Source organism: Artibeus jamaicensis, unplaced genomic scaffold (genome assembly GCF_021234435.1).
Source record: "Artibeus jamaicensis isolate MK-2021 breed Jamaican fruit bat unplaced genomic scaffold, CSHL_Jam_final contig_793, whole genome shotgun sequence".
Lineage (NCBI taxonomy): Eukaryota > Metazoa > Chordata > Mammalia > Chiroptera > Phyllostomidae > Artibeus > Artibeus jamaicensis.
The window spans coordinates 1323926-1340602 of NW_026521975.1; the positions used below are offsets into that span (position 1 = coordinate 1323926).

Consider the following 16677-nt stretch of genomic DNA (forward strand, 5'->3'; position numbering starts at 1 on the left):
GTGTGGTATAAAACATATGGGACTCTTTCAGATTCAAATATCTAGATCCTAGTGTGCACTATGTGACTAACTAGACACGTCAACCTCCCTTGGGCTCTTTGAGTAGAAAATGCACAGGGTGTATTAGACAATATATATAGCTTCAATATACAGATCTAAAATGGCCCAGTGAGACCCGTTGTGTCTGGCCTCTACTTAGCTGTTTACTCTCCAGATTTTTGTTCACTCTGCTCAAGTCACACTGTTTTGTTTTGTTTTGTTTTGTTTTGTCACACAAACACATTGTTTTATTTTGTGCAGCCTCAGGGCTTTTTCACTTACTTGTTCCTTTGCCTAAAACTTTGTTCCTCCAGAATATTTCATGGGTTCTTTCTTCTTTTCATTTTATTCTCATTTCAAACATTATCATCTCAAAGAGGTTTTCTCTGGTTATGTCTTTAAAGTAGTCTTCCCTCCAAATCATTTTACAGCCCATATGTACTTCATAGCACTACCACTCTGAAATTACTTAATTCACTCCTGTATGACTTCATTGTCCTCCTTGTTCACATGGTCCATGTGAACTTCATGAAGGCAAGACTCTCATCTCCCTTGAGCCTGCTTGGTCCCAGTGACTTTGAGAGCACTTGGCACCTAGTGGGTACTCAACATGGGTCTGTTAAACAAATTAATTCTCTAGGTAGGCTCCTTTGCACTGAACCAATTACCAAAGCATAATGAGGTAGTCATAGGAAGCCATTTAAAGTTAAAATATGGGTATCCAAGTTGAATTTAAAATGTAATTTTAATTTCTATCAAATATAACACTTTATAATACTGTGTTTTAATTTTAAGCAACTTCTGTATATGAAACTTCAGTTAATTATCACAAGTAAATTGGGGAGTAGTATTTGTGACACCAAGTGATTCCCTATAGAATATCAAGCCACCTCTTTCAGTTCATTACAATTATTATCTGATTCACCCACAGCTTGGGGGCTCACAAGGTGGGGTACAAATATGGAGCTAAGCGGGGTCCTTACCACAGTTCTCCTCATCAGCACCATTCCCACAGTCATTCACGCCATCACAGTGAAAAGCACGTGGTAAGCACTTGGTCAGATTCCCACAGGGAAAATATCCCTTTTGGCACAAAGGAGTAATTGTATTGCCTTTAGTCAGTGCAAAATCTGTGTGAAAGAGGAGATAAAAATCTTACATAATAGCAAGAAAGTGTAATATGGCCAAACTCTTTTCATGTTATCCCATTTAATTTTCACAAGAACCTTATAAATTGAGTTTGTCTGATGATTCTTAACACACAATTTATATGCATAATAGTCTTCACTAGAACATTCTAAAGAATTGTGATCATACCTAATACCGGCTATACCAAGAATGGAATTAAGGCTCATTTTGAACTCACTTCTGGAGGTCTATAGTAAATAATACCAAAGCAATTGTCCTACTTGTGTAGGACAAAATCGAAGCCTTGTCCACTCCTAGAAACAGAAAGGCAAAGCCATGAGCTCATGGATCAAATGATGAATATATTTACTTATTGATCTTTTACTAGAAGGATTTGAGGATATATATATATATATATATATATATATATATATATATAAAGGGCAGTGTAAGTGTAAATTACAGAGAAATCCACTTGAAATACACACTTCCACACTTGAAAAAGAAGATAATAGTAAGTAACAATGTCTTATTGAGCTTACTGTGTGCCAAGCAGGTGTCACAGTGGTTTATTTCAATTAATCTTGAGACAAATCTATGTATGGGTGATATTATCCTTTATGTTTGAGGGGTAAATACAGCCCCTGGAAAGTCATGAAGGGCAGATTTGAGTCATCCCTCTGACTCCAGAGGCCCCTATGAGGACAAATTAAACAACTGTTGCATTAGATGAGGGCATGCAGAAAGCAAAGATCATTAACATTTGCAGAATTACTATATCTGGGGATAAAAGGACCAAGAAATTTCAGAAATTTAGATGTCAGAGACATTCTTGCAATTTTGCAAGTGTACTCTCCAGGAAATAGAGATGTGTTCTTTGTACACACTTAGGTAGAAATACACTCAGGCATGGCTACAGTTCAGTATGATCAAAAAGAGTGAGGGATGTGGCAAAATATCCCTAATTGTGCTGCCAAAAATGGCATCATGGCCAGAAATGTGTTTGGGTTGGTGCTGCAATGTTTTTTAATGTGGCAGAAGTACAGAGAACAAACCTTTGTGGAGCACCATCTAATTTGTGCTGCATGTCCCCTGATTATTTCACTTAACGGCAACTTGGTGTGGTTAGTGATCTCCATGTAAAAACGAGAAAACAGAGACTGAAAATGTGAGAGCATTTCAACTCTAGATCTGGGAAAATGCCCTTGTGAGAGCTGGGCTCTCTAAGCACATGCTGCCTTGTTGGGAGGGGTCTGACACCAAGTTCTCCCAAAGTAGGTGGAGCCTGCTGCCCTCATTGTTTAAGGAATGATGCCATTTTTTTTAGGGCAGGAGTTTGAGTTTTGTCACTAAAGCTATGTGTGAGTTACAAGTTCATGTTAAGCTTTTAGAAAAATTATTAAAGGATGAGTGGAATATTTGATTACTTGAGATTTACTTAGTCCTTTAATCATGAGGACTCTCTATTGGGGACTGGCTCTCTTTTTTGAATGGCCATTTGTAACCATACACACTTTCCCTGGAAGCTGTGGCCCTTCTCCAAGTGGGGAACATAGCCCTCAGATGCTTTTCTACCCTCTGGACTTTTGTCCTTACAAAAGCAAACTATATTGTCTCTGCTATTGCTGCAGTGGTAGATGTTCTTTGACATTTTTAAAAATAGTACTTCACAATTAGAAATATTTTGTATCACAGTTCACCATACAAACACACATGGTGACTGAAAACAAAATTTCTTGAAGTGTTACTTGCTTTTACTATGAGGGATGTACTTTGGTCATTGCTATTCTATCTTATTCACTTGATAAGGGATCACAAGCTACTAAGTTGAGCCCATGATCCATTCACTAAGGAGGTGTCACCCAATATTTATGATTTTACTTATACATAGGATATAAAGCAGTAAGCAAAAAACAAAACAAACAAACTTATAGACATAGACAGTAGTATGGGGTTACCAGAGGAAAGAAGGCTGGGGATAGTGAGAAGAGTGGAAACAGGAACAAGTACATGGTGATGAAAGGAGACTAAAGTTTGGAAAGTGAACATACAATGCAATATACATACTATGTATTATAGAATTGTACATTTGAAACATACATTATTATTAACCAGTATTACCCTAAGAAATTTAATAGAATTAAAAAATAAAAATAAATAGATATCTGAAAAAGATGGGGGCAAGGTAGGTGGGAGCGGAACCCACTTCTCCCTGTGCCCAGGTACCACACCTAGCTAACCTTCTGAGGAACAGAGTGAATGGCCAACAGAATTCCAGCTTATTTGAAGTTTGGAGGCCAAAAATTGTAGAGGACATTGACAAAACAGATGGTGAGGCAATTGCCCTGGGATGCTAAGGTCCCTGGGATCTGCTCAGGGACCTAGGCTGATGTGGTCTCTGGCCCAGCATTTGCATCAGAGTATGGGGAGGAGAATTAGATCACCAGCTCCCTCCCCTACCAGAGCAGGGACAGCAGCCTGGCACCAGGAGGGACCTGGATGCTTGAAGTTGCTGGGGGGAATAGGGACGAAGTGGGAGATACAGAGGCTGTATATACCCGCTGGGACTGTGGACACTGGCTAGGTTATTACCAAAGAAATTGGGGAGCCAGGAGATGGCTGGAGAAGGGAGAAGAGTTGGACCATGTTGGACTCTGACCCGGATAGTCTCCAGAGTAGTTAGAAAGTTGGGCTGTGTGAAAAGTAGTGCACTTGTTAAGAATGGCAGGCAGCTGCTTTATAAGTAACTCTTGTGCAGTGGCTGGCTCACCCTGAGGCTGATTTGAGCTGTGCACCCATGGTTGGCTCAGGAAGCTTCCCAGGCAGCTGATTCTGGTTGCTCCCTACACCGGAAGCTGATTTGACCAGTGCACCTGAGTTCGACTCATGCTGCTTGCATGGAGGCTGAGTGGTGCAGTGGGCCCAGAGGCTGACTGGTACTGCTTGTACTGCTTGTCCTGCAGTGGGCTTTGGCCACAGTGGTCTTGAAAAGAGAAAGGAGGAGGAGCACCACAAGGAACTCAGTGCAACTGGTGAATTAAAGGCATAGGCCTGGTGCAGATGGATAGTGGGGGCCTGACAGCTCACAGAGGACCTGGGCTGGAGGCTGGGCAACTGTAAATATTGTGGCCCAGACCTGGTCCCCATCCTCCCCAAACCATAGGAAGGCAGAAAGGTGAAGCCCAGCCCCTCTCTTCCTGTGGCATCTAAGACCAGCAGAACTAGCTCAACTGGTTTAAAGTCAGCAGGAGGCTTATTTCTTTGTCTCTCCTTTCTCTCTCTTTTTCTTTTTTTCTTCCCCCAAGTGAGAAAATAAGACCTGTAGTTATAGAAGATCCAGAAACTGATTCAAAGGGGGAGCACAAGGTAAACTTCCAAAACTGGGAAACAGATAAATGTCCCTTTGTTATCCAATAGAACTGGCATTTTATTGTTTATTTGTATTATAATTTTTTCATCTTTTATTTTATTAGATTTTTTATTTCTTTCCTTTATGTTTAGTTTTCTTCATTTTATTTCTCTGTTTAATTGCATTGTTTGACTGGTTTTTCTTGTTTTATCTTTATTGTAATTTTCCTTCTTTCACTTCACTAATGTTCCAATAACACACTACTTTTTGTTACTTTGTACTTTCTATTTTAGTTATCCAAATCATACATTTCTTGTCATATTATTGTTGTTCCAGTACTATTGTTAATAATTGTTGTTCTATACAATTGTAAATACTACACAGCAAACCTCCCTGATCTTAGCCCACTTAACTTTATTCCTGAGATTTACTATTGTTGTCATTCTCTATTCTCTCACATGCTACACCTACTTTCTATTCTTTACTCCCACTATATCTCATCATCTAAACTTGCATGAGCACTCTGTTTTCTGTATTCAGCTCACAATCACCCTCCCCTCTAGCAAGAGTCTTATCTCTCTTTTACCTTTTATAAAAAGTCACTCGTTGGGTGAAATACCGCAGTTAACATCACACTTATCCAAAAAACCTCGTATCTCTTCTCTACTTGCTGGTACTTTAAATTCAATAGAATACTCTCCCCTGTCTTAATCCATTTTGACTACCACATGCTACTGATCACTTACAATAATAGGTGGGAGCTGTGAACATCAGTATATCCACTGGAGGAGAGAATGCATCAACAAATGAACCACCAAAAGGTAAAAACCCAAGTACAATAAGAGAGCCCACACAAACAGAAGAAAGGGAAAACCTAGAGCATCCAGACAAGGAGATCAAAGAGACCACACCACTGAATCCCACAGAATTCCTACCATGGTTCACCCTACAAGGACAGCTAGCAACACAAAACATCAGCAGGAGCAGAATTAAACAGAGTCGCCAAAAATGAGGAGACAGAAAAATAACCTGTAATCAAAAAGAATGGAAGACTCCCACTAAAAGAGTTAAATGAAATGGAAATAATCAAACTATCAGATATAGAATTCAAAGTAATGGTTATAAAGATGCTCAAAAAGTTCACAGACAATTACAAGGTACTGAGTGAGAACTACAACAGTATGAAAAAGGAAATAGAAACTATAAACAAAAATCAGTAAGAAATGAACAATAAAATATTGGAAATAAACACACTAGAAGAAATTACAAACAGGTTAGATGAAGCAGAGGACCAAATAACAGAGTTGGAGGATAAGGTAGAAAAAAAACACCCAGAAAGAGCAAGAAAAAGCGAAGAGACTCAGAAAGAACAAAGAAGTGTTAAGGGACCTGTAGGACAACATGAAACATAATGATACCCTTATAATAGAGATACCAGAAGGAGAAGAAGAGCAAGGGATAGAAAACATGTTTGAAAAAGTGATAATGGAAAATTTCCCTAACTTGATGAAAGAAAAAGTCACACAAATCCAGGAAACACAGAGTCCCAATCAAAAGGAACCCAAAGAGGCCCACTGCAAGACACATCATAATTAAGATGGCAAAACTCCAAGAAAAGAGAGAATCTTAAAGGCAGAAAGGTAGAAACAGGAAATAGCATATAAGGGAGCCCTGATTAGGCTAGCAGCTGACTCCTCAATGGAAGCACTACAAGCCAGAAAGAAATATTCCAAGTAACAAAAAGCAAAGGCCTGCAACCAAGACTACACTATCCAGCAAGGCTCTCAATTAAAATGGAAGGTGAAATAAGAAGTTTCTAAGACAAAAGAAGCCTCAAAGAATATACCTCCAAACCAGCTCTGCAGGTATGAAAAAAATAGCAAATGTAAAGGTTTAAATACTTCAACCAAAACAAATACAGTAGCTAAATGGATAATAAATCATGACCCACACATATGCTGCCTACAAGAGACCCACTTCAGAACAAAGGACGTACATAGACTGAAAGTGAAGGGCTGGAAACAAATATTCCAAGCAAATGGAAAGGAGAAAAAAGCCAGGGCAGCAGTACTCATATCAGACAAAATAGACTTCAAAAAAGGGCCATAAAGAGAGACCCAGAAGGTCACTTCATAGTACTCAAGGGAAGAATCTGCCAAGAAGACACAAACATTGTAAATATATATGCATCCAACAGAGGAGCACCCAAATATATAAGGAAAATCTTGAAGGATTTCAAGAAAGATTTTGACAGTAACACAATTATAGTAGGAGATTTCAACACCCCACTGTCAAAAATGGACAGATATTCCAAACAAAATATCAACAAAGATACTGTGGCACTGAAGAATGTCCTAGATCAAAAGGACTTAACTGATATGTATAGATCCTTTTGTCCCAAAGAAGCAAAATATAGATCCTTTCAAAATGCACATGGAACATTTTCAAAGATAGACCACATGACAGGACACAAAGCAAGGCTCAACAAATTCAAGAAAATTGAAATCAAATCAAGCATTTTCACTGACTACAGGAGACTAAAACTAGAAACCAACCTCAAGGGAAAAACTCAAAGCACTCACACTCATGAAGATTGTTAAACAATGAATGGGTCAAGAATGAGGTCAAGAAAGAAATCAAAAAAGTTTCTGGAAACAAATAAAAAGAAACTCACAACAATCAAACAATTGTGAAAAAGGACAATGGTAGTCCTGAGAGGGAATTTCACAGTGATATGGGTCTACCTAAAAAAGATAGAAACATATCAAATAAACAACTTAACCCTACACCTGCAAGAACTCGAGGAACAACAACAAAGACAGCCCAGAGCAAGTAGAAGGAAGGAAATAACCAAGATCAGAGCAAAATTAAATGACAGAGAGACTAAAAGCACAATTCTAAGAATCAATGAATCCAGGAGTTGGTTCTTTGAGAAGATAAACAAAATAGACAAGCCTTTAAGTAGGCTCATCAAGAAAAGAAGAGAGAGGACACAAATAAACACAATCAAAAATGAAAGAGGAGAGATTACAACTGATACCATAGAAATAGAAGGAATTGTAAGAAATTACTATGAAAAACCATATGACAAAAAATGTGAAAACCTAGGTGAAATGTACAAATTTCTAGAAAAATATAATCTTCCAAAACTCAATGAAGAAGAAACAGAAAGCCTGAACAGAACAATAACAGCGGGTGAAATTGAAGCACTGATCAAACAACTCCTGTAACACAAAAGCCCTGGACCAGATGGTTTCACAGGAGAATTCCACAAATCATTTAAGGAAGAGCTAACCCCTATCCTTCACAGGTTATTCCAAAAATTCCAAGAAGATGGAAGACTCCTGAACTCTTTTTATGAAGCAAGAATCATCCTACTCCAAAAACCAGATAAAGACATAACAAAGAAAGAAAACTTCAAGCCAATATTGCTGATGAACACAGACACTAAAATCCTCAACAAAATATTGGCAAACTGTATCCAGCAATACATTAAAAAGATCATACACCATAATCAAGTGGGATTCATCCCAGGGATGCAAGGATGTTTCAATATTCACAAATCAATAAATGTAATACATCACATAAACAAAAGCAAAGACAAAAATCACGTGATTATAATCATCGAAGCAAGAAAAACATTTGATAAGGTACAGCGCTTATTTATGTTAACAACACTCAGCAAAGTGGGAGTAGAGGGAGCATTCCTCATCCTAATAAAGGCCATATCTGAGCCAACATCATACTAAATGGGCAAAAAACCAAAATTTTTTCTACTAAGATCAGGAACAAGACAAAGTTGTCCACTTTTACCACTTGTATTCAACATAGTATTGAATAACCACAGCAATTAGACAAGAAAAGGAAACAAAAGTCATCCAAATTGGAAAAGAGAAAACAAAACTGTCATTGTTTGAAGATGGCATGATAGTGTACACAGAAAATCCTAGAGACTCCACTAAAAAACTGTTTGACCTAATAAATAAACTTGGCAAAACAGTGGGATACAAAGTCAATACTCAGAAATCAATATTCAGAACCATTGTTTGTTTTGTATACCAACAATGAAATATCAGAAACAGAAATCAGAAAAAAAATTCCATTCGATATAGCAACAAGAAAAAAAAGTACCTAGGGGTAAACTTAACCAAGGAGGTAAAAGACCTGTACTCAGAAAACTACACAACACTGAAGAAAGAAATTAAGGAAGATACAAAGAAATGGAAGCATATACCGTGTTCATGGATTGGAAGAATTAACATCATCAAAATGTCCATACTACCCAAAGCAATTTATAGATTCAGTGCAATACCTATTAAAGTACCAAGGGCATATTTAACAGATATAGAACAAACATTTCAAGAGTTTACATAGAACCATAAATGACCCTGTACAAACACTTCAAAAAATTTACGTGGAACCACAAATGACCCCAAATAGCTGTAGCAATTATGAAAAAGAAGAACAAAGTAGGGGGGATCACAATACCTGATATCAAACTGTATTACAAGGCCGCCATAATCAAAACAGCCTGATACTGGCATAAGAACAGACACATGGACCAATGGAACAGAATAGAGAGCCCAGAAATAAACCCAAGTCCTTATGGTCAATTAATATTCGACAAAAAGAACAGAAACATAAAATGGCATAAAAATAACTTCTTTAACAAATGGTGTTGTGAGAGCTAGATAGTTTTAAGGAAAATAATAAAACTTGATTTTCAACTTACCCCATACACAAAAATAAATTTAAGGTGGATAAAAGACTTAAATATGAGCCATGACACCATAAAAGTTTTTCAGGAGAACATAGGCAGGGAAATCTCAGATATTCCACACAGTAGTATTTTCACTGATATATTCCCTAGAGCAAGGGACATAAAGGGAAGAATAAACAAATGGGATCTCATCAAAATAAGAAGCTTCTGCATGGTTAAAGAAAACAGCATTAAAATGAAAATAGAACAAACTATATGGGAAAATATATTTGACAATGATACCTCAGACAAGGGTTTAATCTCCAAAATACATAAAGAACTCACATGACTCCATTCCAGGAAGACAAACAACCAAATAAAAAATGAGAAAGTACTTGAATGGACAATTCCCCAAGGAGGATACAGAGAGGGACTAGAGACATATGAAAAGATGCTCAGTATTCATAGCCATCAGAGAGATGCAGATTAAAACCATAATGAGATACCCCTTCACACAACTCAGAATGGCCATCATAAACAAAGCAACAAACAACAAGTGTTGGAGAGGTTGTGGGAAAAGGGAACCTTAGTGCACTGTTGGTGGGATTGCAGACTGGTACAACCACTGTGGAAAACAATATGGAATTTCCTCAGAAATCTAAAACTGGAACTGCCTTTTGACCTGGCAATTCCACTGCTGGGATTATACCCTAAGAATCCTGAAACACAAATCCAAATGAACCTATGGACCCCAATGTTCATATTAGCACAATTTACGATAGCCAAGTAAGTGCTGGAAGCAACCTAAGTGCACATCAGTGAATGAATGGATCAGAAAACTATGGTACATTTACACAATGGAATTCTATGCAGCATAAAGAAAGCAGGAGCTCCTACCCTTTGTGACAGCATGGGTGGAACTGCAGAGCATTTACTTAAGTGAAATAAACCAGGCAATGACAGACAAATACCACATTATCTCACCTTTAAGTGGAACTCAATCAACAAAACAAACAAGCAAGCAAAATATAACCAGAGACATTGAAATTAAGAACAAAAGGAGAGTAACCTTAGGAGAGATGGGAGGGGATAATGGGGGGAAAAAGGTGAAGGGTTTTCAGGAACAACTATAAAGGACACATGGACAAATGCAACATAGGGTAGAATCAGGGGAGGGAGGGAGGAATGGCTGGAGTGGGCAGGAGAGGTATGGGGAAAAGCAGAAAACTGTACTTGAACAATAATAAAATAAAAAAGTAAATAAAAAACAATACTCATCATAAATAAAGTGCTCTGGAGACCATTTGACCTGCTGGATGGTCATTCTCTCAGCCACTCACTAGGTGTGTGACTTTTGAGAAGCTATTTAACCTCTTTAAACTTGAGCTTTTTCGAGATTTAAAATAAAGTACTATCCCCCCCGATGGGTGTATTTCAAGAGTGAGACAAGCTAATGTCTTCAAAGTACTAGATGGTGCTTGGCCCAGAGTAAGCCCTCAGGACTTTAGGGAGGAAGCTCTAGTGTCAAATACAAGCTTGCTGTGCCTTAGCATTGCATGATTCTTTATGTGACTACTATAAAAGAAAAATAGGAACTCTCATAAATCTTCCCCTACTTGTTTGTATTTTTCTGTTTTAAAAGTCATATGACACATGTGGTTTATATCTTAAGCAGCCTCAAATATCTTGAAAGCTACTGGGGGAGTTGTAAATGATAGAAAAGCAAAAAAATGTCTTCACAACCTCTAAAATATTATTAATATTTTCAGAATAATCTAGAAGAGGCAATTAAATATTCAATTAAAGATAGTTTTGAAGTAGAAAGCTGAGGCTGAGTGAGATACTTTGAAGGCTGTAGATTGTGTTTCCTTATGGGGTTATCATGAAGATAATCTTGAGTTCTTTGAGAGATGGGCCCAACTCAGTACCTACTTCGCAGATGCAGACTTCCTTGGAGACAAGCAATTGGCTATCACAGACAGGAGGGATTGAGATTATTTTCTTCTCCCTGGAAAATATTGGGTTATATGTAGCTAGTAAGTATCAAGGAAGGGGACACAAAGGACTGACCATGTACAAATGGGAGTGGTTGATTGTATTTCTCCCACTTCCCCATCTCTCACCCGAGAATGTCTTACTGAAGACCTCTCAAGGTATAAATTTTATGTGGTAGGAAAACAAACAAAAAACCCGTTATTTATCCCTTATTCCCTGTTCTCTGTATCCCAAATCCCTATTGTTCATCTTAGTGTCTGGTACTTACTTGGTAGTCTATAAAGATTTCAATGAATGAATAAATTAATTTGTTAGTTAGGAATAAAAGAAGAATTAAAGAAAGAGCCCTTTGCAAGAGGTAAACTTCCCAAAGTTGCAGGATTGTGTAGTTATTCTGATAACAAAGCATAGTCTGGTTTTCTGTGTACTCCACTGTTAATTCTGTTCTGTCATTATTCAATTTAAAAGTTAGTTAAGAACCCCTGATATATTTAGCCCTTACTGAAAATGAATCAGTAGTCACCTACAGAAAGCATATCTTGATGTCCATGCTTCCTGCCATCTGTGAATGTGGAAAGAGATAATTTTACGGAAATTTGAGGATTGTAAACATGGAGAATCTTACATAAAAGTTAGGCTGATAGCTTTTGCAGCAATTTCTGTGAGATCCCTGCCAAACCCACAGCTAAGGGGAGGTGAAAACATGTTAAAGAAAATTGCTCAGTAGTAGTCTTTCTTCTCTCTTCCAGTCAATATTCTGGACATGTCTGTGTGAAGGGATTTTTAAATGAGTCCTTGATAACTTTTTGAAGTCGACTGGACTACTTACTGCCAGTAACACTTTCTGCTGCTCACCAGCACCTTCCTTGGGCTATTGGGAAACATGCGGGAACTATCTTTTAGGTCAGAGTTTGAAAATCCCTGGAGCTGTGCAAATCTCTTTGCTTTCTCTGATTCTCTGCCAGTGCTAGTGCTGCATGAAGCCTGGTGTTCTGGCTGAGACTCCTTTCACAGTCATACCACAGATGACAACACCATGGTCCTGGGCAGTGGCAGGGGCACAGAGGACCCTGGTCAGTGAGGCTTCATCCCAGATTGCTTGACTTTCCATGGAGTTCAACCCAGTTTGGAAACAGATGGAGCCTATGCCTTTTACTCTGAAGAACCATCCACTTCAGCACCAGATGAAATATTCATTTAACATCCAGATAATATTACCTGAGTGCCTCCTCTGTTCTATGCCAACAGGGCAGACCATGTCCATTCCCACCTGGAACTTGTTGGTTCAGATCTCTGAGAGGAGCAGCAGTACCTTGGACATGATACCAAGGTGAATCCAGCTCATTTGCCAAGTTCACCTGCTCAAAGCTCTCCTACCTCTGGGAAGAGTCTGAGCTTCATTGAAAGTTCCCCTATGTGGGGTAGATGATTTATTATTTGTTTGAAGGAAATTAGTAAATTGTTTCTTAAAAGCTTTTATGTTAAGGTGAATGGAGAGAAATTAGCTTCTCAGTTTTTTTAAAATACTTAGAAATCTTATGTTTTTCTGCTTTTGTTTGGTTCTCCCTGCCCTTGGCAGGATGGCAGAAGTCCGATTCAGTTTTATGCATACATTTCCCCCACCTCCTTCTAAGGTCAAGGATTCCTTTTTCAACCATATTTCTCTAAGAACACTTTTTGTCATGCTCTTCTGAAAAAAACGAACTACTTCAGGCTGATTAATGTCTCTTGGAGTTCTACTCATGGACTTACTGCAGAAACTAGAGCCCCATCTTCCTCCTCAGATGACTGCCTGATATTGGAACAGAAAGATTTGGGAAAATAATGCCTAATTTTTTGGAACAGGGTATAGGCTCAACACATGTTGATTTAAATTGGGAAAAAATAAAATTTTAAATGTTAATCTCACCCTCACCAGGGATAGAATTTAGCTCCATGTCCTTCTCAGCTTGATGCTGTTACTTAGGTCACATACTAAATGTCACTGTGTTTGATGGATTCTAAAGTATATATATATAGGCAAAAGAAAGTCTTCTCTTCCAAAAAGATCTCTTCTGTTACCAGTAAACTACTTAAATTTACCCTTAGAGATCCACTCTTTAAGGTTAAAATCTTGTTTTTTAAAATTTAAATAACCTTCTTGTTCTGCATGAGTTTAAGATAATCCCTTCCTCCTATAACCTGCCTGAGCACAATGAGCTCAGAGAATGAATGATCTTAGGATGACGGATATAGAACTTGGGAATAGTGACCGCTGAATGAGACAGGTGAAGCCTGGCAGAACCTGCATAGGAAATGTGGAGAGGACAGAAGGTGGTGTCTATTTCTCTTTTCCATTCTCTCTCTCCTAATTCTAGTCTGACATTAACTGCTCTGTCTCAAGGGACTTTCATTGGCTATTCTTCCACCTGATGGCAGTTCTTCCAAATTCTAGTTCCACTGACTTCCAAAATGACTTGAATGAAAGTGAATGGGAAGGATATACCTCTCATTAATGTGGGCACCACTCACAGAGACTACTGATGCTGAGCTGTGTGGCAGCTGTGCAGTCCCAGGCTGAGGCCCTGGACCTTATTTCATGATGCACAGAGGATGAAGGTAACCCTTCCTGCATGCAGTGAAACCTTCTATCTGTAGCCTATAGAATTCTATTTAATTTCATCTTCTTGGAACCCCTCCTCATTAATCATTTCCTCCGTCTCCTATATTTCCAAAACCCCTGTCTTCCCCCTGGGTTTTCTATTAACATTAATTTTATTCGATCAGCTCTCTTCTTCAAAATAAACAAACCAAGCAAGCAACCAACCAACCAAGCAACCAGTCAACCCAAATCCTATATACACACCAGAACTGAAACACATTTTTCCTTCGATAATAAATTTCTCAGAAAAAAATTGTACAAGTCAGTGTCTCCACTTTCTCACCACTCTTTCTTTCTTCAGTTCATAGTATTTAGCCTGGCTTTACTTCAACCAGAGTAACTAATATCTCCTTTGTTACTGAACACAATAAATATTTTATAGTCTCCATTTTACTTAGTTCTTAGTTCTTGACACAGCCAGTCACCAGATCAAAATCTCTTGTTTTCCTTGGTTTTATAATATCTCACTGCTCTGGTTTACTTCCTTTTCTCCATATTTTCTAAAGGTTCCCTTCCTCCTTATCTCCATAATGCTCCTTCTTCTTTGTCATCACCCATGTACATGAGATCAGAGGTTTCTCAAACCAATCAAATCAATAAAAGGATTTAGAGGGACCTATAAAATTACTAATATTTTTAGATTATGAGATAACAACATGAAAAAATCTTAAAGTATCATGTGTTATAATAATGATTTATTAGAAAATAGCATTTACTTGTTAAAAATTAGAGAGAGCATATCCACAGAAGAAAAGACAAACCTTTGAAAGGAATACAGTTAACTTTATGAAGAACTTGCTCATTTATGCTCCTGGACTGGTGAAACTTCCACTCCTGACAGCTGTAGCCTTGGACACAGTGTTTGGAAATGTCCATGAGAAAATTGGAGCTAGCAGTGATACCAGCATCCCTTATGGCAGTTAGTCTTCTGTTCTGTAACTCACCAATATTTTCTCCCACTTTGTCTCTTGTCTTTAACTTTGCTTATGACAGTGGCACCAGAGATGGAACTACCAGACCCTGACTTTAATATAACTTTGCAAACTAAAAATAGAAGGTAATTTACTTGATGTAATTAAGGATATCTATAAAACACCGCAGCATATAATGCACTACATGGTGAATTTTTTAAGCCTTTCCCTTTGAGACTGGGGATGGAATTAGCAATACCACTACGACTGTATCTGTTCAATGTTCTACTTGGAGGTCTTAGCAAATGCTGTAAGGCAAGGCAAGCCAGTTAATGGCATAAATATTGAAAGAGAAGAAATAAAACTGCCAGTGTTTATGAACGATATGATTGTTAACATAAAAATTCAAAATAACAAGTTGTTAATATTAGTAAGTTTAGCTAATTTTCTGTGCAATCAATTTAAAACATAACTTTCCTATTGCATCAACAGAGTCATATATGTAGAAACAAATCTAGTAAAAGTCTGTTAGACATTTGTGCAAGGTATATAAAATTATTAAAGGGACATTAAAGACCTAATTAAATGGAGACAATATTTTGAAGATGTTACTTCTCCCCCCAAAATGACTTCTAGGTTGAAAGCAAGCACAGTATAAATCTAGGGCTATGCATGTATGTGTGTGTAGAAATGGATAAATTGCTTCCAAAAGACAGATTATAGAAGAGCCAGGTCAGTCTTAAAGATGAGAACAATGTGGAAGAACCTATTTGTATATAAAGATTTATTATTTAAGGAACAATAATTCAGGCAGCATGTTGGTGTGAAAATAAGAAAAAAAAGACTAAAGGAACAGAATAGAAAGTTCAGAAAAAGGCAGACACACATATAAACATCTAAGTTCTGACCAAGTGGCAGTGGTGAGGAATAGTCAATTCCAGGTGGACTATAGATCCAAATATGACAGATAAAACAGGAGAGTTTCTGAAAGATGATACAGGAGAAAATCTTTATGACTATGGGATAGAGACTTTAAGGAGAATACAATGACCCAAAACCAAAAGCATTAATCACAATAGAAAAGAGCTAAATTAGACTGTTAAAATGAAGAGCTTGTGTTTATAAAAAGAAAAAGTCTCCATCAAGAAAATGTAAAGGCAAGTTTCAGAATAGAAGACACATGCAAAAATGTCAGTACTTATGATATATAAGGTCTCTCCAAGAAAAGTCCAGCCATTGTTAATATAATGAGAACAGTTTGTGCAACATCAATATAACCTGGTAGCTAAAGAGAGTAGACTGGAATGTGCATGTGTGAACAATGATGACTTCTGGCTTGGGGGGTGGAGGGAGAAGCCACTAAGTAAACATGTGTACTCATTGAGTACAATGACTGAGTGAGTAGAGCAATGGATCTGCATCAAATTTTGTATTTGCTTGAACATTCCTCCAAGGAAAGTATTCAGATGATTCAGAAGGCTACAGCTACAGGCAACTGGTGATTGGCAGCTTCATCATGACAATGTGCCCTCTTATGCATCACTTCCTATACAGAATTTTTTTGGTGAAGCACCAAATCACCCAGATGACTCAGCCCTCCTACAGCCCAGATTTGGTGCCCTGTGACTTCTCATTTTCCCCAAAACTAAAATCAATGTATAAAGGGAAGAGATTTTAAAACTGTTGATGAAATTCAGGAAAATATGATAGGGCAGCTAATGGTTATTGGGAGAAGTGTAAGGTCCCAAGGTGCCTACTTTGAAGGGGATTGAGGTGTCATCATCCTATGAAAAATATTCCTTGTATCTTTGTATCTTCTTTAATAAATGCCTCTATTATGCATATTAAATGGGAATACCTCATATATCCAACAAATTAATAAGGAAGAAAAGAACAGTATACAGAAAAAAATGAG

General features: G+C 37.7%; 1 protein-coding gene across 1 annotated transcript in view; it reads right to left on the reverse strand.

The window, feature by feature from the left end:
* The window catches only part of RXFP2 (relaxin family peptide receptor 2), a 34747-nt gene extending 33353 nt beyond the window's left edge, over positions 1-1394 (reverse strand). The window contains exons 1-2 of the mRNA XM_053672838.1: positions 1364-1394; positions 1023-1169 (exon numbers count right to left, since the gene is read on the reverse strand). Coding sequence (XP_053528813.1) covers positions 1023-1169; positions 1364-1394 — 178 coding nt within the window. The remainder of the gene's footprint in view (positions 1-1022; positions 1170-1363) is intronic.
* Between the last annotated feature and the right edge of the window lie 15283 nt (positions 1395-16677).